This window comes from Schistocerca cancellata, chromosome 6 (genome assembly GCF_023864275.1).
Source record: "Schistocerca cancellata isolate TAMUIC-IGC-003103 chromosome 6, iqSchCanc2.1, whole genome shotgun sequence".
Taxonomy (NCBI): domain Eukaryota; kingdom Metazoa; phylum Arthropoda; class Insecta; order Orthoptera; family Acrididae; genus Schistocerca; species Schistocerca cancellata.
Genome location: NC_064631.1, coordinates 172,557,207 through 172,576,020, shown reverse-complemented (window position 1 = coordinate 172,576,020; position 18,814 = coordinate 172,557,207). Strand labels below are relative to the sequence as shown.

General features: G+C 42.3%; 1 protein-coding gene across 1 annotated transcript in view; it reads right to left on the bottom strand.

The window, feature by feature from the left end:
- Window positions 1-449: 449 nt before the first annotated feature.
- The window catches only part of LOC126088231 (monocarboxylate transporter 12-B-like), a 54,999-nt gene continuing 36,634 nt past the window's right edge, over window positions 450-18,814 (bottom strand). The window contains exons 3-4 of the mRNA XM_049906359.1: window positions 8,562-8,753; window positions 450-1,675 (exon numbers count right to left, since the gene is read on the bottom strand). Coding sequence (XP_049762316.1) covers window positions 1,551-1,675; window positions 8,562-8,753 — 317 coding nt within the window. The 3' untranslated portion in view covers window positions 450-1,550. The remainder of the gene's footprint in view (window positions 1,676-8,561; window positions 8,754-18,814) is intronic.

Here is an 18,814-nt window from a genome sequence, read left to right as displayed (position 1 = left end):
GTCTCTTATCATAAAACACAAATATAATTACAAATCCCTGACTGCGAACAAAAATCAAATTTTGCATGAAAATAAAATTACGTTACTTCTCAAAATATGTATGACTTCCAACACAAAACACACATGACAGTATTATCTTAATCCTTCTATAAGATTTTTTGTTGGCAACCAAAGTTTGATCTTTGTACCACGCTTTGCAAGCACAATGGGCATACAAATTAAATATTTCTACATAGAAATTGTGTGTATTAATTACAAAAATTCATACGGTTCACACTACTGAAATACTTTACAGGTTGGTCGACGACTATAGTCTATTATTTGTAACATGCATTAAATTAATGAAAAAACATAAAATAGGTTCTATATAGTGCTGAAAAACACACAAGGGCACTATAACTCATCCAATTTACAGCTTAAAGTGCACTTTTCCATGATAATTGCCATGTTATTCCAACAGCATTGGCATTCACATCATCCCTTACTTCCAAAAAGCAGTTTGAGGTAGTTCATCCATATATTTTTCTATGCTCGGAATGGATTTATCAAAGAAATATGTTCAGAATGCTGCTTTTTTGAATTTCTTCTTCAACAGTTAGTAATTTCATTGTCATTTGAATTAATGTCTACTGCTTTTGAAGCTAGCAAGGACAAAAATTGCTCTACCAATGCATTCAGGTTATTCCAGTAGACATATACGATATCTACTGAAGATTCGTTGGAGATTAACTTCCAATTTATTATAAACTTCGTCTTCCTCATCATGACCACCTTCTTCTACTTTTTGCTCATCGTCATCTTCCTCACTGTAATCTTCATCTTCATGATCTCCACCAATACATCCAGCTTCTTTTTTCACATACGTATGGTTCTCTTTGTAATTAACGTCTTCTTCTTCATCATGCTTCTTCATCATGCTCTGTCTTCTTCTCCACACAATATACGAGATATGGTGCATCTTGGTGGAGTCATTACCTCTGAAATACTTGTCTGGGTGTCTGTGCAGCTTGGGAGGTTTCTCATCTTTGAGTTGAGTGCCCAGCCTCAACTCTGCAACTAGTCTGTGGACACTTTCTATTAGCTGACTTCCTGGGCTCAAGTCTTTATGTGTCGGATGAACGGAAATTGGTACTTTGACATTCTCTATACAAGGAAAGCCTAATACATAAAGAAACTAAATAAATTCTGAGATATTGGCAGAACACAAGACACGTCTTTTTAACTCGTGGTTTGTACAACACAGTTATCAAGCTATATCATGCAGAGCACATAGAGAAATTATTAAGAATCATTACCAAGTGTCGTTTCGGAGCACGACTTTTTCACGTACTATGTCTGTAACTAAGCTATATGACGGATCTCACCTCAGTCTTTATGTGCTACAACGTTCATAGTACTAAGTGAAAAATTATTTTGTTACATCATCTCCTCATTCCAGTGTTGACACAAACAAAAGTGTATTTTCCCTGGTACAGGAACAATGTTATGTATAAAAATCATGACAGTTTTGTTAGTTAAACTTATGACACCAGTCATAAGATGGCCCAAATTCATCTCTTGCGGCGACACCAGTGCAGTACGCCTTCGACGAGCCAGGAAAACATTGCTATTGCCACCAGGACTGACAGCAGGTGCATACACAGTGGATAGTTCTCAGTCTCATCACGGACGTATCCTGAAAGGAAGAAAAATTTCATGCACTCTCGACTAGTTACAAGTAATGAGATTACGTCTAGGACATTTTTCTTATAGGTATTAAAGTGAACCACTATCATCATTTTTATTGGCAAATCACTACGTTTAGTATCAGTATTTGAGCACTTCTGCAGTTACAAGGCTTCTGTTCTAAGTAATGATAGAGTGTAGAGAGTGAAACTGTCTCTACCCACAACAATGAGACCCGCAATTCTCTCAGCAAATCTCACACTAGTCGTCCGTGCTACATTCCGCGTAAACCACCATTGAGCCAAAGGGATTGTACGGGTACTGGCGCCCTCAGGGGCTCACAGTGGTCTGGCACTGCCTCCCGCCCTCCCCCACCCCACCCATATTCTTTGGCACTAGGGAATGTCAGCCAGGAGTTCCCCTCAACCGTCCTAACCCTTCTGGTGACGCTCATTACAAACCAAGATACGTGCAGCAGCACGGCCTGTTGACCTTGTTTCGATGGTATTGTCTATGTTAGTCTCGTTTTTGGTAAAGTTTCATAATTAGTGAGAAGAAAAAAGGCGAGAAGTTATCGCTAAAATGAAAATGTAATTAATCCTTACGTTTCAAACCACAGAGAGAGACTGTTAGTGTTTCATTGAAACATAAAGCGGCCCCCATTGTCTGTTTTGTGACATAAAATACAAGTGTCGATGTAGCATAAATTGACGCCGGCTATGGGGGCAACGAAATGGCGGACAGGCATTGGCAATGAGTACGGCAAAGATCCTGATTTAGACTTTGAAGACATCGCTATGAAACCAGTGGTGCAATGAATGGAAAACTTCTAACGTCTTTAGGGGGCAGCCATAATGAAATTTTTATCCTTGGGTCTCAGTATACAGTGGTATACAGTGGTATTTCAAAATATCCAAAGCAGGTTTTCTGTAATGGCGACACGCCGAAAATTTAAGCACGAACGCTACAGAAATAGAGTGCAGCGACTCGGAAAGACGGACTTCCGCTACTCTGAGTGTGAAGAGGAAGAAAATCTCAACTATATGATAGTTTTCTGTCAACGAGGAAGACAGGCGACAAATACTTCTAACCTGCAGTTGAGGAGCATGAAATACAGCAGACAATTCAACGTGAAAACGCTTCTGGCAAAAGCATACAACAAAATTCTCATATTGTTGTCATATTACCTTGCGGTGTCGAAAGTCGAAGTCATACGATGTCTAATTCTTCAACAGAAGAGATGCAAAACCTTAAAGGGACTTTAGTTTATTAATTAACTGTTTATGAATATGTCTTTGTAGGTCGGGCGCTGATAACCTCGCTGTTGTCCGCCCTAAAACACTAATAATCATCATCATAATCATCTTTGTAGGTTTTTTATAATTTCTATGTTTTTATCGCGTTTGTACGAAATCTTATGGACGTAACCAGTGCGATTCAATGACATCATGGTAAATTCATCACGTAGATTTGTGACTGAAATGATGTACATGGCTTGACTGTATGAGTCTGGGACTAAGTGAGTAAACAAGAAAATTTTTCAAACACGGTGTAACGAAAATGAACGTCGCAAATTGCAGGACAGATTCCTCTTCATGAAAAACAAACATGAACAGAACATACCAGCATACCATAAGCAACTCTTTCTCATGGGAGATGTTCATTATGCGCTCCGTGGGTATTGCTAAATGCATCAGTCCGCCATCGTAGTGAACCCCGGATGCAGTGATGTATCCCTGGAGTACTGCTTATGATTTCGCAGCCTTCCATAACAGCTCTGAGGATCTTGTACGGGGTTTCCGTACGTAAAAGCTTCCAAATGCTCCCACAAATAAAAGTCCAGTGGAGGCCATACAACTGATCCGTCTCTACCTATCCATCTGTCATCGAATCAGTTGTTTAGAAGCCGACGGTTCAAAAAAATGGCTCTCAGCACTATGGGACTTAACATCCGAGGTCATCAGTCCCCTAGAACTAAGAACTACTTAAACCTAAATAACCTTAGGACATCACACACATCCATGCCCGAGGCAGGATTCGAACCTGCGACCATAGCAGCAGCGCGGTTCCGGACTGAAGCGCCTAGAACAGCTCGGCTATCGCGGCCGGCTGAAGCCGACGGACATTAACACTAAAATGAGGACGTGCTCCATCGTGCATAAAGTACCTGTTTTGTCGTGCAGCTAAAGGCACATCTGCTAACAGATCAGGTTCAACACTCTTTATGAAAATATGGCCACTTTGTCCGTTGAGCCTGGGTGGAAAAAGTTGAGGCCCTAAAAAGTTGTCACCAACAATGCGGCCCAGACATTGACAGACAATCTGTTGATGACTTGCTTCAACAGCTGCGTGAATATTAACGTCTACACAAACATGCCGACTGTGAAAATTTACAATCTGATGTCGCTGAAACGATGCCTGATCTGTGAACAGCACTGTTGCTCTAAAATAAGGGTTGACACTTCGTTGAATAAACCATTCACAGAAGAGCACCCGTGCAGGAAAATCAGTTGCTGATATTGCCTGCACGTGCTGTAAATGGTTTGGATACAACTGGTCCACTTGCATCAGTAGCCATACGGTCACGTGGTCGACATTCATTGTCGCAGCTGCATGTCTCGTACTGACACTAGTGTCGTCATCAACTGCGTGAAAAATTTCAACCTCCTGTTGCGATGTCCCCGTCCTTCTAGTCCCCTCTCGGTCGTGAATATCAGGCTTAAATGTCCCATGTTCCATAAGACGAAGATCAATGACTAAAGACGTTTTTTCTGTCGCGGCACCTCCGTCCTGCAAATCTTTCCCGGTACAAATGTTCAGCGCAAGCGCCATTGCCGTCAGCTAATTTATACATCAAAGGGGATCAGTCATCTCTGCGTTTCTGTATGCTGCCAATACACGAGCAAAGTCTGTGATTAACTCTACGTACTAACACGTGTGCTTGGAACGGTCGTACGATCGATCACTGGAACAGTTGTTACCTGTAAACAAGCATTGACGTACGTTGCATGGCAACAGGGAGATGTGAAACAAAACACAGGCGGTGCACAACGTAACCAGACTTCACCAAGAGCCCATGTCCTTCATGGTTCTGTCATTGTGTGTTTCCCATAAGTAATGTGTTGGAGAAAATAAATTATAACATGGAAACAAAGTGTTTTCAGACACATGCTCATACAGTATAAATTTCTTCACCTACGTGAGAGGAATGTATCTTGCAATTTGTGCCGTACATTTTTGTTACATCCTGTATTTTCATTATGGCCCTATGTTTGTAAAAATGAAAGCCAGTAAAACAAGGTAAAAATTATACGAGGTGACTTTTACAATCGTACTAGGAGAAACTGGTCATCAGTTTGAATACTGACGTAAGTAAAGCCACACTTCTCGAGCTAAGATGAAATATGACAGTTTTTTAATTGGTTACTATTATTTATAACGCATTATACGGTTTTGACGTCGATTTTACCTCTTCGTTGTGATGTAGAGGAGAAAAATCATGTGCTGCAGAATGATGCTGAAATGAAACTAACCTATCACATAGCGTTTGAAACAGTGAAATCTGCACCTCCTTTCAGCTGTGGAGAATTTTTGAAAGAACTGTTTCTGGCTGGCACGACATTTTTGTATCCGGCGGAAATTCGTCTTGTAAAACAGTTGCTCTCTCAAGCAGCACGGTTAGAAGACAGGTGTCTCGGAAATAGGAAACTAAAATATTAATTTATTCAATCGAAGGAGATAATGTCAGTGTTTTCCTCTTGGCCATGTTTACTCTGCGTGGATGGTGTAATACTAACTCAGTGTGGGTGTCTATTGAAGCAGCCGCTTACATAGTGACTGTGAGGATCCTTGAACGTCGGCAGTAATACAGCAACTACCATTTTTTTATCTATTATTTTTTATGCCAGTACACTATTCGAGGTTTCTCCGACCTTCAACTGCCGTAATACGTATTTAAATCTTCAGGTAGCACATCGTTAAAAACAACGACTGCAGTTTGAATGTAGCAGTTTCTCTGTGCGAAATAACAATTTTATTTTGCTACTAAACTTCGCGAGTTGTATATTTACAATATATTACTCGTTACTTGTATTCGCTTTCTGTTCTGCTTGAGATTGCTCCAGTTTTTCGCATTTGCAATCGTGACTCAGATATTTTTTCTTTTTACGTTCCAGAAAAACTGCACAGTATTCGTCATGTTGCCGAATGACGTACTTGTTTACATGGAAAAATTACGATTGTGGTCAAAGTTATGTGCTGCCGACAGGTTCTGAAATACCTGATGAAGTCGGTTGGTTGTATACATGAAATATTTTAGTTGGCGCTTCTGTGTGACAAAATAATAGAAACTGTTTAGCAGGAATATACTGAGTGCTACGTTTATTAATCTACTAAGTGCAGTAGTGACATCATTACTGAAGTATACTGAATATTACAGAATTTCAATTTTTAGATCATGTGAAAGCTTAAATTTAAAAAAAATCAATGTATCAGTTTAACTGTAATACTTTCAGAACCCGTAAGCAAAATGCAATTTTGACCATGGAGATATTTTTCGTATTGAACAATCATATCAGTCAGCAACATAGCGGATACTGCGCTGTCTATGTGAAACGTTCAAGGAGAAAGAGTTTATGTCACGACTATTTATGCGGAAAATATGATAAATATCGAGCAGAACAGAAATTGAAAGAAATGTTCAAATGGGTGTGAAATCTAAAGGGACTTAACTGCTAAGGTCATCAGTCCCTAAGCTTACACATTACTTAACCTAAATTATCCTTAGTACGAACACACACACACCCATGTACAAGGGACGACTCGAACCTCCGCCGGGTTGAGCGGCATAGTCCATGCGTCTTAGACCACTCGGCTAATCGCGCGCGGCACAGAAATTGATAATATTTAACGATCAAGCTATTGTAAATGTACAACTCGCTAAGTTTAGGAGATAACGAAATAGTCATTTTGCACAGAACATCTGCAGCATCCAAATTACAGAGTATGTTTTTAACGATATGCTAACTGAGATTTAAATATATAAGCTACTTAACAGCTGCTAAGGAACAGAGACATTGTTGGACAGGTATAATCACTTGTCACAGTTAAGAGGTGTTAGTCAGAGAACATCGATCTGCACCGCTGTTGTCGATCGCAACCAACACGCTCAGTGGACCAACGAACTCTTTCTCGAGGATGGCGCGATTGACGTGGCATACGTGGAACAGGCTTCCGTGCATACAAGCTAGCCTGATTTAATTACCGCGAAATGTCTCTGACAGAGACTCATATACAGATAGCGGTTGCTATGTCTTCAGCGATCTGACTAGGAGTGAGATGTCTGTTCTTTTTCGTCACTAGAGCTACTTGTCGACCCTTCTACAGTGTGGTGTTCCGTATACGACCACCGATATGCTTCCGCATAGTATTCCCACATTCCCACCTTTAGCCGCCTTTTTTAAGCGCGAGATGCCAGTTCTGGGAAGCGCGGGGTAGCCGCGAGGTCTAAAGGCGTCGTGTCACGGTCCTCCCCCCCCCCCCCCAACACACACACACACCCTCGCCGTCGGAGGTTCGAGTCCTCCCTTGGGCATGGTTGTTTGTGTCGTCCTTCGCGTAAGTTAGCGAAAGTTAAGTAGTGTGTAAACTTAGGGACCGATGACCTCAGCAGTTTGGTCCCATAAGTCCTTACCACAAATTTCCACTTCTGGACACACTGTGGCCACACAAGTGATACTTTGACCGATTTCGAGCCGTTCGACCTTCGTCCACGATCGTAATCTCTCGAATGATGTGTTGCAGACATATTGCCGTATCACACAGAGCGACGCACTTATTGGTTTCACCATAACATTCGTCAAACAACGTTCTGCACGATGTGTCAAATGTAGACCGTTCGTGCACAGGCTTCGCTGTACACATCCGACCCTCTACATTTCCTTTTACGACCATTGGTCGGGTATTCGTAGACATAATCGGTGTTCTGTAACAACTGACAGTTGTTCCTTAGATATTGTCAATCGTTCCTTGCCATTGTCAAGCAGTGTACTACGTCAAACGAAGATGGGCAAAACCCATAAATAACGATACAAAAAAGTTACCAGTCGCTGTATTACTTAAGTAGTACAATAGAGAGCCATGGCGCTCAACAAGTATTAAAATGTATAACGTAACGTATAATTTTGTATCTGAAAGACTCCTCACATTATTTGTTCCACATCTTCCTGGCTTAGTCTCTAGTTCTTCATAGTAAATTATAATCTATTATTACTCCATCGCATGTGAACTCCTTAGCAAAAACATCTAGCGTTTCGTTCCCCTTAATGTGGCTTTAACGGGACGTAATTGCCCATCTACTGACTGTCGTGGCATATGATTAATACATTCTTTATGTCGTATGGTACAGGCTGATACGGGTTAAATGAACCTTCGGAGAGATTCTGAGCGATTTAAACAACAGTGGAGTTCACTAACTAAAGAACGTCCTGTCTAAGATCGTTCATTGAAAAATTACGTGATGTTAAAAATGACGCACTTGTTACATACGGTGGAAATGGTAATGAGCGGTTGGCGTCATTGGCCGGGAGGCCCCTTACGGGGCACGTCCGGCCGCCTTAGTGCAGGTCTCATTACCTTCGACGCCACATTGGGTGACCTGCGCTCCGGATGGGGATGAAATGATGATGATGATGACAACACAACAGCCAGTCCCTGAGCGGAGAAAATCCCCAACCCAGCCAGGAATCGAACCCGGGCCCCTTAGAACGGCAGTCCGTCACCGTGATCATTCAGCTATCGGGCTGAACCATACATGCGGTACACTCCCACGATATACGTAATGTTGAGTGCTGGGAAATATTAGGTGTCCCGTGTATGACGCCAGACCCGACCCTTACCTATGATGGGCCCCACGGCGAGCAGCATGAATCCGGTGCAGACCATGTTGAGCCCCACGGCGCCTGGCAGCTTCTCCTCGGGACACACTTCGGCGACGCACAGGTTGTTGTTGACGACGGCGGCGCCGCGAGAGAAGCCGCAGAGCGCGTTCCACACGCACAGTGGCACCATCCCGGTGCTCATCGCGATTGCTGAGAACAAGACGTCATGACTTATTATAAGGTATGGTCAACAATCCTACTTAAATTTACCTACTCCTCTTAGAAGTAATGCACAGTGGTCAAAATAAATGTTGCATATTGATTTATTGCCAATCTGGACATAATAGGAAGCCGGCCTGTGTGGCAGAGCGATACTAGGTGCTTCAGTCTGGAACCGCGCGACCACTACGGTCGCAGGTTCAAATCCTGCCTCGGGCATGGATGGAAGTGATGTCAAAAAAATGGTTCAAATGGCTCTGAGCACTATGGGACTTAATTTCTGAGGTCATCAGTCCCCTAAAACTTACAACTACTTAAACCTAACTAACCTAAGGACACCACACACATCCATGTCCGAGGTAGGATTCGAACCTGCGATGTGTGATGTCCTTAGATTAGTTAGGTTTAAGTAGTTCTACGTTCTAGGGGACTGATGACCCCAGATGGTAAGTCCCATAGTATTTAGAGCCATTTGAACCATTTGAACCATAATAGGAAACAGAATTTGTTTTGTACTGTCAGATACAGCCACAAGAATACGAAAAAAGGGAGATAAGCACATTTACACTTGATCAACACTATCAAAGGAACAGAAATAAAGTCTTACAAAAAATTCTATCTGTACTACAGTTTATTTTCAATTTCATATTGCATAAAACATTGTTTATGAACCCATTGACCCTCCTCATAACTGGAGAGACTTTTGAAATCTGTTAGGCATATTCCTTACCAAATTGTCCAGATAAGTCTGTGAGATATTCCTGCATTCCTCCACATCGGCCTCTCTGTTCTCTCTGGTGGGACGGTACGATTACCAACCGCTCGTTTTAGCATGGCCCATGCATTTTCAATGCAGTTGAGATCTGGAGAATATGGGGGCCATTCCATCCGACTGCATTCTCCAATAGGAAAGTGTTCGTAAGCCTGTGACGTTGAGGGCCCGCATTGTCGTCCATCAGCGGCAATCCCGCTCAAATATATTCACCAAATGGAGCCGCAGTGCCTGCAAGGATGTCATTCCGATTCTTCAGACCAGTCGTCTTCCCATGAATTGGCACAAGGGCCTCAAAAAGGGTGGCGATCTACGACACAGCTGGGTGCCGTTGACGTTGTTGTCGTAGCCTCCAATCACGAATATCAGTACTGCAAGTGTGGGGGCTGTTGCGCGTCTCATCAGAAAAGAGTGTAGTGTCCCACTGCTGCTAAGCTCAAAAAAGTGATGGCATGCCCATGCGATACAAGCCCCACATCTAACCCAATTTAGAAGTGGAGCCTTGAAAGATCTTCTGACACGTTATCCCTATTCCTGGAGCCTATTTCGTATCATCTGCGTTGACGCGTGGACTTCTGTAGCTGTTTGGAACTGTCACCGTGGTCGTGTCGCATTGTGTTGAGGGTGTCTACTTGTAGATGTCGGTCCTGCCCACCTGTTTGATGTTTTTCCTCGGTCACTATTGTGACGTCATCAGCTGACCCTATCGCTAGAAACTTCCTGCAGATTCTACAGGCACCACATTGACCCACAGCGACATTCGCTGCGACGGCCGCCTGTCTCATTCGCTGCCCCACTGGGAAGCTATACGGAACCTCTGATCACACATTGTTGTTGTCCGAACCATCCTGAAGCAACACAACTCTAGGGTACTGCAACGTTTACAGGTGACAAGGTGGCCATACACTGCGCATATTGCCCCCCTCACGGTAGAAACATCTAATTCTTCCGCTATAATTACATTAAAACAAACCATTGTATTGGTACCATAACATGTGCCTGGATCACAACATTCAGTTTTAAGGCTTCGGCAATATACACATTTATTCTGAGCACTGTATTTACATAACGTCACGTATGTCTGCGAATTTTAGCATATTCATTGTAGCTTTCGATGATTATTAGTAGCGTGCATAAGTTCCAGGAGTGAACCACATTTTGATAGCGGAAATATATTAAACATGTAAGTACATAAAACATGCAAAGTCTACAAATAACATCTTTTGCAAATATCACCTAACGGAATCTGCATATGAGACTGTTCGTTTTTCTTGTATTGTCCCCATATATGTGCTTTCGTAAGCATATTTCATCTGATGATGATGACTCGAAAAACTTCATAAATGAAGTTTTTAGCAATCAAGAGGTTTCCATGGAATTAGTACATGCCACATAAAACAGCAACCGGTCACTTTTTTGGAATAGTTATTTATTCATTCCATGAACCTGTTATCGAACCTTTTTAGGATCAACTTCAGATGAGCCTAAAGCCTAATGCTGAACTTGCTCTTTGAAGGAAAGATGGAACATGTTATAAATGCATCGCCATGTGTAATGTTTATCTATCAATTTAGATCCAAAATTTAGTTTTGTAGTTGCTGCGACAGTGTGGGCGGCCAGGTCGTTGCCAATTGGCGTGATATGTATGATCCCCTTAAGATTTGTTTCAGCGCAAATTTGCTCGATTAATGAATTCGCTGATTCTGCCTGTCCATTAAAGGTGCTCTTGAGGACATAAAAATAAATCAGATATTACTAGGAACCAATACTTTAATTCTTCCTTCCTCACTTTTCTTCGAAAATCCAACACACCCACCCAAAACAAAAAGGTATGGAAGGGGTGGAGACAGCGTCAAGTAACATGCTAACACCGTGAAGAAAATAAGAATTATGTTTCGTCGGTATCTTCTGTAATTACGAAATGGGACGTGAAAAAGGGCATGTCTGCTTACTGCGGGAAAGAGAGGAGCATGCAGAGGCGTTCCACTGTGGATTTCTTTCTAAAAGCTGGACATAGTTACCCCTGACATAAAATTACCACGGTAGCCTATTCACAGTAAGATAAAACTTGGATGTATTAAATTTTGTATTCAAGTGCAATAGATCTTTACCGAGAAATGCTCTTATATACCATTTATAGCATGAAGTGCAATAGGTCTGTACTGAGAAACGCTGTGATGTACCTCTTTCACTTGCAGTATGGTATTTTGAGCGAATTTACTAGCTGCATAAATACGGAAATAGTTTTTAATTTCCTTTTCCTTTGTAGAAACTCCGATTTGGGAAACCCTTTCAGGGAGTGCAGATGCAAGACACGGATTATCTTCCTGGTATTACTAAGGGACATAAATTGTTCCCTGTGGAAGAGTGCTCCGATATAAACGTAGGTGTGGTAGCACGTTAGCTTTATCACAGTTCTTGACGTTATATCAATATTTACATAATGAGATTTTCACTCTGCAGCGGAGTGTGCGCTGATATGAAAGTTCCTGGCAGATTAAAACTGTGTGCCCGACCGAGACTCGAACTCGGGACCATTGCCTTTCGCGGGCAAGTGCTCTACCATCTGAGCTACCGAAGCACGACTCACGCCCGGTACTCACAGCTTTACTTCGGTGCGGTAGAGCACTTGCCCGCGAAAGGCAAAGGTCCCGAGTTCGAGTCTCGGTCGGGCACACAGTTTTAATCTGCCAGGAAGTTTAATATTTACATATTTAAAAATATAATAACTGTTAAGAGATGTCGTGTCTAAGAACATGATCTCAATGTACCCGAAGTGTTCGTAGCACATGACAGACAAGATGGAATAGATAATATCACTAAAGACAGAAAGACGAAAAAACTAACTACTGAATAACGATTTTAATTCTGCTCAGGTTTACTGCCGAGCTAAAACGTTGGTTCTGTGCGAAAGTTTGCCATGGAGGCTCGCTATCATCTTCAGGTGACTGTTGACGACTCATGGACTACGGCTGAACGTTCTTCGGTTATCTTACCGGCCCTCCCAACACCTGCTGCCGCCACAGCAATGGGATTTTCCTTCTTGTGACCCATCCCGCTTCACACACTGTCCACAGAAAGCCTATCCCAGACTCCCCATGATTCCTAAGACGTAATTCGTCTTTCTGTTTATCAGATTCTTGCCATTCGGGATTTTAAACGCTTGTGTTGCAAGCGACCAAAAAAAAAAAAATAAATCACTCTCCGAGAAACATCGTTTTTCCATAGGCTACGGCGTGGCCATCTCCTACGTGGGGCTCCGCAAGGACCGAGTGTATGGTTGTGGGAGCTGTGCGAACGCTGTTTACGTTTGGTGTATCGAGCTTCATACTTCCAAAAACATGCCTTGACACACTGGCATAGGATACGGGAGACTTAAAACTTACAGTGGACTGGATCGTTTTTTACTGATCATCATAAATCCAAGGTTTCGGGAAGTTGACCGAAACCACACACTTCGTGTTACGCGCTCATAGGTGTCTGCCGATCTTCTTCAACTCGTTGCCTAAGTACGAAGTGTATGTAGCCGCCTCTGTTCTCCCTCTCGTCCTCTTTCGTGGGTGACAGTAGCTAGGCTGAGAGCCCAGCAAAGTACCTGCATTGGTGATCAGAGTGTGGGATATAGGGTTCTGCAAACAGGGTTTTCCGATTATTGTTTTCGTTTGGAAGGTGACCAGGAAGAAAGAAGATCTGCTCACTGGATGGGTGAATCAAGATACAGGTTGAAGAAGGTACGCGGATGTGGAAAGCGAAGCGATGTAAAAGTCTGTGTAGAATTTCCAGGCATGTACCAAACAGGGTTGGGGCTGATTGTGCTCCGTAATACAAATCCTTATGAGGTAGCGTTATGCTGGCACAGCTAACATACAAGACAAAATTTTAAGGCTTTCGTGGCCACCTGTTGACAAACTGCCTATTGGATTCTGTCTCCCGTTCTTCGGCCGACGTTCCTCTAATGATTTTGATGGCTTTTCGCCAGCACGAGTGGCTGGCATTGTCAAAGCTTCACCCTCCATTGCCGGTGGTGAACTGGAGCCGAGCTCGCGACCGCAGACTATATGTACCTGGCGCGCCAACATGCGAGAGCTTCTCCGCGGTTATTTCCGGTGCGGTTCTCCTCTTGCTACCTGCGGCGGTCGTTCGCTGCAGTACGGAAAGCCAGGATCCGTTTACCTTAAGGCTTTCCTCTTTCATGTTGAAGCTGTTCGCGTGTTTTTGTATTTCTACAGCTTCTCTGAACAAGCGCTTGTGATGTTGCTTCACTACAGCCAGAACTTCCATGTCGGCGAATTTTATTACGTGGTCGGTCTCACTCAGTGGGTGCTCTGCCACGGCCTATTTTTCCACCTGGCCAAACCTGCCATGTCGCTTATGTTCTTCGATCCTGGTGTTGATTGATCGTCCAGTCATTCCGACATAAACTTTTCTAGATGTGCTGGTAATAAGGGGTGGCGAAAACCTGTGACACAGCGTGTATCGATAACCGACACACACGGACCTATACCTGGCTGTAGAGAAGCACTATCACACGCCCTTGTTCAGAGAAGCTGTAGAAATACAAAAACACGGGAACAGCTTCAACAAGAAAGAGGAAAGCCTTAAGGTAAACGGATCCTGGCTTCCCGTACTGCAGCGAACGACCGCCGCAGGTAGCAAGAGGAGAACCGCACCGGAAATGACCGCGGAGAAGCCCTCGGACGTTGGCGCGCCTGGTACATATAGTCTGCGGACGCGAGCTCGGCTCCAGTTCACCACCGGCAATGAAGGGTGAAGCTTTGACAATGCCAGCCACTCGTGCTAGCGAAACGTCAGTAAAATCGTTAGATGAACGTCGGCTGAAGAACCCGAGACAGAAGCCAATAGGCAATTTGTTAACATAGAAGAGTATGCACGAAGAGAAACTAGACATCCTGTACACCATTGCCACTTAATAGTAACAGAACAAACTGTGATGTTTACTCCATCCAGCCGATGTTTCACTAAAAAAGAGGGGCTGTTTCTGCTGCTAGCAACAGCCAATCATGTCAGCCATTAGAGAAACAAAAGAAATTTCCCCGAATATCCCGTTATATAAAAGAAGCAAAAACTCTCCAAATCAATAAATACAACGTAGAATATAAGCATCTTAGACCTTATCAATCCCATGCCTCTTTTCATCTTAAACCTGCGCGCTCCTTCAAATCAACTACCTCACCACATGTACTTTAGAGCCACTTCAGCGTCACCCTACGTCTCTGAATCATTAATGTATAGAAGATCTGCAAACATTCACTTAAACTTCATATCTACCAAACCTTACATAGATAAGATTTCATTACTGTTAATTCTACTGATGGACACTTTGAAGCCTACCAGTACCATACCAGTCTGCCTCTGAAATGATGGTCGAAGTGGATGATGATGGCCATGCGGGGAATACGCGTTCGACTCCTGGTACTGTCCGGTTTCTATGCGTAGTGAGAGGACAGAAAGGTGGTGCACTCAGCATCATAACACCAATTAGAAGCTACATGAAGAGCAGTAGCGGCATCAGGCCTGCTAAACCTTCAATCCTATGTCACTGGAGAAGAATGACACGGCGGTCTGTCCGACCAATTACCCGTCTCTGGCCAAAACAGCGGTGCTTCATTCCATGCCAACCTCAGCTCACCATTTCAGTAAAACATGCCCAACGTTGCTGATTCTCATCTCATTGGTCAGGGATGGAATCGCAGCTGATAAGATCGAAGCGTAAATAATGACAGATCTTGAAATCTGAACTGCCGTTCGCATCTGTAACAATGATTTTTCCACGTATCTCATTTTCCCTTTAGAGAATCCCCAACGATCATCTTATCCATATATGATCCTTCACATACCTGAAATATCACAACATAGCACCATCCAAGTGTAGTCACTATAGAAGGGCTCGTGGATTAAGGCACAGCACACCTGAGGATGGGCTTATAACAGACACCGTCGTGAGAAAGTAAAGTAATTTACAATTGAAGCGGTATTTTCAACCTCTGCTATAACGCTCAGTTGCGGATGTTCTTCCAACAGGATTGTTTGTAGCTTAATCGTTCTGCCAAGTACCCAACCGTTTCCATCTTTTTTTACTACCTTAACAGTCACCTAATACACCTACCTGTCGTGCTGTTGCTGTTGTGTCGGGCCGTTTTTTGGTACGAGCGGACGTAAAAGTGAAATTCAAATCGCAGCAACACTGAAAATCTAAGCGACCATCTGATGTGGCGAAAGATATAACGCTAGGAAGTAGAAAATCGATTCATAATCAGTCTTACAAATCGAACCTAGACACTTCAAAATCTACCGAAAGACATGAGACGCAATAATTTAAATTCAAGGAAAGTGTGAGTACACGTGAGAAGAGACAACTGGACGACGGAGAGGAACACAGAAAGAGCGATGTATTCGAGGCCGAACTTGGTATTTGACTGAGTTGCTGCGTAAGAATAGAGGATGGGAATGCCCCTTTCTTCACTGTTCTCTCAGGCGTCAGTCAAGGCTGCATTTTGTCATCACTGCTTTTTATGTTAGTCGTTGATTCCATAATCATAAAAACTACAGACAACTTCAACACGAGAATACATCTGAATGAGGAAATTTGACTTACGGATCAGGATTTTGCTGACAACATAGTTTTTCTGCCACAAATCCCACAAAGTGTACAACTAATGAGTACAATAATTATCTTGAGGTGGAAGTTCTTTTCTTCCGTGTTTGCTTTAATAATACATATATTTTTGGACAGGGTTCGCCGTTAACAACACACAATTTTGTTTTTTAAATGGCTCTGAGCACTATGGGACTTAACATCTGAGGTCATCAGTCCCCTAGAACTTAGAACTACTTAAACCTAACTAACCTAAGGACATCACACACATCCATGACCGAAGCAGAAATCGAACCTGCGACCGTAGCGGTCGCGCGGTTCCAGACTTGAGTGCCTAGAACCGCTCGGCCACACTGGCCGGCTTTTGTTTTTTAACCCAAACATGTTTCACTGCAGTTGCAGCATCTTCAGTGGGCTTTTATTTTTCATCTGTTAAAGATAAAGAGTGTTATTTGCTGTTTGTATACATGTAGCTATTAGTTTTTAAATCGTAATTACTGATATTTCAAAAAACACATAACTTATGAATTCATACCTTTCTTTGTTACCATATGGTGTGGTTTTTCTGATGTGTTGTGTTACTACAGTGACCGTTTTTTTCCACAGTTTGCCATCTGCAAAGACTTATACCTTAAAGTAGATAAATTGTTTAAGCTAAAATTAAGATTTAAAATCTTGTTATTTCTATGCCAGAATTTATTTAATTTTATGTGTGTGTGTGTGTGTGTGTGTGTCTATTTACATAATGTTTCGCTTAAATTTTCTCTTTATTCATCATAGAAGTGAAACATTTTCTTTTTATTCATCGTATAAGTGAAACATTATCTAAATAGACACACACACACACCCACACCCACACACACACACACACACACACACACACACACACACACACACACTAAAAATTAAATAAATTCAGGTATAGAAATAACAAGTTTTCAAATCGTAATTTTATCTTAAACAATTTATCTACTTTAAGGTAGAAGTGGTTGTAGATGACAAACTGTGGAACAAAACGGTCAGTGTAGTAACACAACACATCAGAAAAACCACACCATGTGGTAAGAAAAAAGTATGAATTCATAAGTTATGTGTTTTTTCAAATATCTGTAATTACGATTTAAAAACTAATAGCTACATGTATACAAACAGCAAATAACACTCTTTATCTTTAACGGATGAAAAATAAAAGCCCACTGAAGATGCTAGAACTGCAGGGAAACATGTTTGGGTTAAAAAACAAAATTGTGTTTTACTAAAGGCGGACCCTATCCAAAAACTTAGGTAATAAGTACAATGGTGGATGGAATGGCAGTTCAACAGGAGTCAAATTGTAGTGCAACAGAACGTACCACGAGGTGCCCATCGTTTCCCATATCTCGCCAGCCTTATCTGTAACAACGGCAAAGTAGATGCAGACATCAGCAGCCTAGACACAAACGCTTCTATAGTCTCCAGTCAAATGCGATCCATATGGCTCTATAACTACGTCTACAAAGTTCCAGCTTCACTCTTCTGTCATCTTACTAATGGCCATGTACGCTTGTGAGACCGGGAAAATGTCAGGAAATTCGGCACATAAGCTCAATGTTTTTCACCAACGATCCTTGAGGCAAATTTTGAACGTAAATTTCCACAAGAAAGTTTCAAATGATGAAATTCAGAGAAGTGGACAACGCAGCCTGCACAAAATCGTTGCTGAAAGGAGACTGAAGCTTGCGGGGCATGTTCTACATATGAAAGATGGAATCATTCCCAAAACTGCACTATTGTGGAAAATAATGGACAGATACAAAAGTAGAGGAAGACCTCGCAACTGCCAATCCTAACTCTTGCTCCAAACCAACGAACCCAGCCCCGCAATATCCTCCCTAAATGAACCCAAGGTTACTACCATGTTGACTGGAATTTTTATAATGAGAACAGCTACACCCAGATCTAACACCAGCCCTGTACCTTCCAATCCCTCCATCACTGCTTCCGTCATATAGGTCACCTTGACTGAAGTTGATGCTAAGCGCTTACGCATTCGTTCCGTCTACCCAAACTAATATCCTGCCAATGCCTACAATACAATGAGCACCATCAAATCCAGTTCGAAAACAGTATTTTAGAATCTTTTTTTATAACTCGATTTGGGTCTTCTATGAACCCCGTAAATAATAACTACTTCTGATTTAACATTCGGTTTTTTAAATAATTCTTCATTCAATCGGAGTGCTGTTGTTTCCGAATTTCCGATCACTCTGTTATTTAATTATTAGTTAATGCATCTAGGGATGATACGTTTGAATATACAATGCGTGCTTTTCACTGCTGTCCTACATATAGCATTCCTCTATATCGTACGAATCAATATGATAGCAAGCTGGTTCCCGCACAGCGAAATTTCAAGCGTTCTAGTGTGGTACTTTCCCGTTATGAGATAAGGAGTTTCCTTGGAAATTCCGCGGAATTGTGTAACATGGATTATCTGCCGAAGTAAATTATCTCTAAATGTATCACCTGCTTACTGAAGTTATTTTGACAGATACGACAGCTGTCACATGTTTAAACTTCTGATCGGCTGGGCCGTTTTGATTACAAGTAACGTTGTCTATGTTTTGGGTGTCATCCCCTTCTGCGAGCAATGGAAAGTTCTTCCTCTTTTATAAAGGAGTTCCT